The 6,000-nt window shown below is 37.4% G+C and overlaps 1 protein-coding gene across 10 annotated transcripts in view; it reads right to left on the reverse strand.

The window, feature by feature from the left end:
• LOC106874804 (AMP deaminase 2) overlaps positions 1-5,611 on the reverse strand; it is a 210,989-nt gene extending 205,378 nt beyond the window's left edge. For 6 of the 10 annotated variants that reach the window (XM_089338192.1, XM_089338189.1, XM_089338197.1 and 3 more), the window contains exon 1: positions 4,278-4,531. In XM_089338192.1, the coding sequence (XP_089194318.1) occupies positions 4,278-4,335 (58 nt within the window). In that variant the 5' untranslated portion in view covers positions 4,336-4,531. Of the gene's footprint in view, positions 1-4,277 lie in introns of all 10 variants that reach the window. The other 4 variants (XM_089338194.1, XM_089338200.1, XM_089338198.1 and 1 more) reach the window with 4 other exon arrangements.
• Between the last annotated feature and the right edge of the window lie 389 nt (positions 5,612-6,000).

A 6,000-nucleotide genomic window follows, 5' to 3' on the forward strand; every position in this document is an offset into this window, starting at 1 on the left:
TATTTGTAGTTATTGGGAAGCAAAGCTAAATCATGTAAATTTTCCAAAACCCTTCTCTTCATCCTTCGAAAACTTTCTTTTTCCCAACAAAATCTAATATAATCAGAATCTACACCATCTGAAGTGTATTTATAGAAAATTTCATTAAAAAATATTCATTTTTCTGGAAGTTATGAGGAAACAAAGTTGGTGGCTGAGCACACTTGTTGTATAGGTATGCCCAATATTTAACCCTTTAGCATTCTGTCAAATGTAATACATTTTTGTTCAGACTGTTTTGAATTAATTATGCATTATCTTGTAGCTTTGAGGTTTCAATGATTAGAAAATTTAGGGCCAGATACAGCTGATTTAAATGCTAAAGGGTTAATAGACATATCATTTGTTAGTATCTAATGCTAATGAGAGAATATACACAATGTTTATATGTTTTGAAATTTACAATGGAATTGAAACTAATTCCATCAAAAATTTAAAAGAAAATAGCATCTACAGCCATTTTACTAAGTTATTTTCACTTCCAGTCACAACATATATGATTTTAAAATTTCTCTCTGCTAAATACTTTATCTCTCTCTCTCTTTCTCTTTCAATTTCTCTTATTTCAACAAACTTTTTAGCCATGTCATTCCCCTCTTCAGGTCATTAACATTTCTCCCTCTCTCTTTCTTTCTTACTTCCACTAACCACATGACAGTATAATGCATTGGCTATCTCATTCATTCCCTCTTCCTCCCTCTCTCTCCTTCTCTCACTCTCCCTCTTTGTTTCTCTCATTCTACGTCTCTCTAATAAACTAAAGCATAACATGTGAATGAACAAGCAGAATTATAATAGAGATCAATATCAAAACTAATATTCCAAATGCATTTCCTTTACAGTAATAAAACATGTATAATATGAAATAAAAAAATGCACCAAATGTTCCAGTTTTTGTTTTAATACATATATATGTATACATGCATGCACACATGCATACATACATACACACACACACATATATATATATATATGCCGGTGGCACGTGAAAAAACATTTGAGCGAGGTCGAAGCCAGTGCCACTGGACTGGCTCCTATACAGGTGGCACGTAAAAAACATCATTTTGAGCGTGGCCGTTGCCAGTACCGCCAGACTGGCCCTCGTGCTGGTGGCACGTAAAAGCACCCACTACACTCTCGGAGTGGTTGGCATTAGGAAAGGCATCCAGCTGTAGAAATTCTGCCAGATCAGATTGGAGCCAGGTGCAGCCTTCTGGTTCACCAGTCCTCAGTTAAATCATCCGACCCATGCTAGCATGGAAGGCGGACGTTAAACGATGATGATGAGATACTGTCAGTGGATCATATATCCTAGAAAGAAGCACACTCTGAAAGTTAGAGCAGTAATGTATTTACATGAAGTTAAATATATGTCCAGTCAGAGAGTGACCAATGGTTTCACATCCATAAAGCACATAGCTTTATAGGCAATTTGTCAGACTCAAATGGCCACAGGCATGTAACCTCTCTTCAGACTAGTTTGAAGAGAGGTTATATGCCCACAGCTACTGGAGTCTGATGAGTTGTCTATAAAGCTAAGTGCTTTAGGGATCTGAAGCTATTGGTCACTCTATGATCAGAGATATATTTAACTTCATGTAAATATATATATATATATATATATATATATATATATATATAACCAGACTAGAACCTGGTGCAGATCTCAGGCTTGCCAGCTCTAGTCAAACCGTCAAACCCATGCCAGCATGGAAAATGGACAATAAAGGATGATGATGATACACACAAACACAAACACATATATATATTGCCAAGTGCACAGTGTATCTATTCAGATATATATATGTACCATCTGACCCGTACAACTATGGATCAGTCAGAATTTGCAAAGGCAGACTTTCTATGCCCGGATGCCCTTCCTGTCACCAACCCTCACCTGTTTCCAAATAAGGTAATATTTTCATGCTTGTATGATGGTGATGCTACTGTACAACTACTATATGATGTCCATACAATATACCACATACACACACGACAGGCTTCTTTCAGTTTCCATCTACATGCATATTTTTTTTTTATTATTAATATTAATTGGCAGAAGTTACAGAGTGACTCAAGGGCCAAGAGTTTCATTCATTGGTATTTATCAAAAGGAGTCTTTTACTTGTTTCAGTCATTTGACAGCAGCCATGATAGAGCACTGCCTTGAAGGGTTTTTAACCGAAGAAATCAACCCAGGACTTATTCTTTGTAAGTCCAGCTAAACTGTTAAGTTACAGGAACAAACACAGACACACACATATACATATATGACGGGATTGTTTCAGTTTCCATCTACCAAATCCACTCACAATAATTTTGTCAGCCTGAGGTTATAGCAGAAGACACTTGCCCAAGGTGCCACACAGTGGGACTGAACCCGGAATCATGTGGTTGGGAAGCAAGCTTCTTACCACATTAGGATCACTCAGTCGGTTTCGATGATGAAGGTCCCAGCTGATACGATAAACGGAACAGCTTACTCGTGAAATTAACGTGCAAGTGGCTGAGCACTCCAGAGACACGTGTACCCTTAACGTAGTTCTCGGGGAGATTCAGTGTAACAAAGTGTGACAAGGCTGGCCCTTTGAACTACAGGTACTACTCATTTTTGGCAGCTGAATGAACTGGAGCAACGTGAAATAAAGTGTCTTGCTCAAGGACACAACGTGTCGCTATTTTCCTGTTTGCCTTACATGTAGTTTGATAAATAGATAGACAAACGCAGACATATTCCAACTTTTATATGTTTCAGTCATTGGACTACGGTCGAACAAATCGACACCAGTACTTATTCTATCGGTCTCTTTTATCGAATCACTAACTTACAGAGACGTAAACAAATCAACACCGGTTATCAAACGGTGGAAACAAATTCAAACACAAAAACACACAGACAGATAGATAGATAGTTAGATAGATAAGAGGGCTTCCATACGGTTTCTTTTTACTAATTTCATTCACAATGCACTTGTCGGTCCGGGGCCATAGTAGAAAACACTTATCCAAGGTGCCACGTAGTTGCAAAGCGAACTTCTTAACCACACAGCCATGCCTGCGGTTTAACACGCGCGTGCGTGTGTGCATAAAGCACATGTATTTGTATTATTGTTAGTTTCGAAATTGAAAACACTCAGAAGTTTCGCAGGGATTCCGAGTCAACACTTGTCAAACTTGACCTAACTCCTACGCAACTGACATCTTTATGATATAAAACGTGTTTATTTGACTTGAGTTCTCGTATTGTGTTCTATAAGAAAATATTTCATTATTCTATAATATATATCCACACATTACATAAAAAAAATTAAAAATACAAAATTCGACATTGCGATGTAGCTAACTTTAGATATCCGTTAAAAGTACATTATCTCCGAAAACAAACACACGCAATTATTTTTATTTGACTAATTGTATGTTGTAAGTCATCAACAACGAGAGGACCCATACTGACGTGGTCGTTCGATTTGCTAGAAACAGTAGCTAAATCTCCCTCGAATTACATCCGACCGTCTTATAAAAGACATTAATAATGCAGTCCCACGTACCCCGCCAAAAAAAATTATAATGGGATGATCATGGCAGAACTCTCTCCTTGGTTAAGAATTTTATAGGGCTAAACAAGAGCAGCAGATGAACTTCACATAAAAGAAAATACAATAGATCCGAGCGATCACAAAAGTTCGTATCATCTTTAGTATTTGCAAACGAACAAAGGGAATCTGTAAGCTATCGCTTCATCTGCTAGAAATAACAGTCACATTTCCCTCAAATCACATCCTAGCATTTGAAAAATAGTGTGGAAGGACATATTAAACAATGAAGTCCAAAATATACTCAAAACATAAATAGTCAACACTGGTGCATTTTTTTAGTCATAGAGCTGCTCGATGAAGAATCTTCTAGGGTTACGCAATATACAACAATTATGATTATTGTTCTTATGGGGAATATTGGGGATGTGGAGCTCTAGTTTTGGTTTTCGTGATGTAGTATGGCTGAAAAATTAATTAACAATGTCCCTTACTGCCACCACTGTAATAAAGGTGAGATACTTTAAATAACTTCTTCAAAACACACGCGCGCACACACATATATCTGAAATATTCACTATGTTCTCCTCATAGTTTCGTGTTGTTACTTTGTATGTATGTATGTGTGTGTGTGTATGTACGCGCGCGAGTATGTGCAATGTATATGTCTGTGTGTTCGTGTACTTAAACTTTATTTGTACCAACCTGTTGTTATGTTTCGTTTCACAGCTACTGCCACAGGGCGATCTGCACTCTTGTCCATGACGTTTTAGTCTGTTTCTGTATTCTGTAGTTTACTATTTCCACCGCACAACTCTTTAAGTTGGAAGTTGAATGAGTAATAAGATATATAAACAACAGTGAGTGAGAAGAGAGTAATGGGATGGAAGGGGGTGCAGAAGTAAAAGAAGACTGAAAAACAACTGTGGAAACTTGACTAAAAATTAAGGGAGGGAATCGAGAAGTATGTTTTTTGTCTGTAAGTTATTTCCCTTGCAATTTTTCTTTACATTTTCCAAGATCCTAATGATTTTGATTTCGTTGACATCGGATCATCCCTTCAGATGTCGGTAAAATAAAATACCAGTGAAATATTGAGGACAATTTATATTCCTGTAATGTATACTAAATGCGAATGGAATTATAATAGAAAACGAAATATACAGAGATGGCGAACTGACAAGGAAGCGTCTATACCGTCTCTCGGCTTCCAAAATAATTATGAAAATTATATAGAGCTCCTCTCCCTTTAAAAGAAGAAGGATAATTTTGTCCTTCTGTTGAACCACGACTCTCGTAAATGTAATTGTACGTAGGACATATTTCCAAGCAGCTTATTCTACCAAATTTCTTCACAAGGTATTGGTTAATGCGAAATTTTGATAAAAAACATTTGCCCAAGATGCAGCATTTTAGGATACAACGTGATTGTGAAGCGGGGTTTTAACTACGCAGCTGTATGGGATCCTCATGTAGTTGGTCTGAATAAAAGATAAAACAGTTCTAGATCTGTCTGATCATGGCTAACATGGAGCTCAAATCAGCGAACTAAATAGAGATGGTGAGCGAACGAGCGGACAATCTACGCGTTTAGTCGACCTGCTAGAAATAGCAAGTGGATCTCTCATTGAAATAATTCTTTTAAAAAAAAAGGACACATTGCAAAATATATTCCTGCGTAGACTGTCTAGGTTGAGGTATTGAGGACGAATTAGTTACGGTTGGAACAGTTTTGATTTTAGATCTCAAACAGGGTGGCCTGAAGCTAAAGAATGAAGATTGTATTATTTGATTTCTTATCTTATGTAAACTTTTTCTTTTCGCCATTTTTAAGAGGATGAGTTGATTCCAAATTCTTGCTAATCAAACATAACAAAACAAGTAAACGTAAACAAACGGGTGTTGCTATTTGATGGTTAAATGATTAAGACGAAAGTACTTCAGTGGGAACGTTCGCTGGATAAATAGGTATGTTGTAGAGTCTTACATATATGCATATGCTGGAGTTCTGCGATGCAAATGATCTTACGGTTTGTAATACTGACTTCAGGAAACCTGCCAGTTACCTATTCACTCACCTATCTGGTAGACACACAAGTCAAATTGACTACATCCTCGCCAGGAAACGAGAAAGATGGCTACTTATAAATGCCAAAACCTTCCCAGGTGAAGAATGCATCCCACAACATAGATTAGTAGTTAGTGACTTCAGGATCAGGGCTATATGGATGCCCAGAAGACGACCAGCATGGAGGAGAAGGGTCTGGAAGCTTAAGAATTCTCTGAATGGACAGAGATTTAGAGACATTTTACTCAAAGCTTTTGACGAAATAAAGAGGGATATAGCACCACATGATGTGGAAGACAACTGGAGGTTTCTATGAGACAACTTGTTGAGGGCCACTGACCAGATCTGTGACTGGTGCAA

Source organism: Octopus bimaculoides, chromosome 20, assembly GCF_046866305.1.
Source record: "Octopus bimaculoides isolate indiv1 chromosome 20, ASM4686630v1, whole genome shotgun sequence".
Taxonomy (NCBI): Eukaryota; Metazoa; Mollusca; class Cephalopoda; order Octopoda; family Octopodidae; genus Octopus; species Octopus bimaculoides.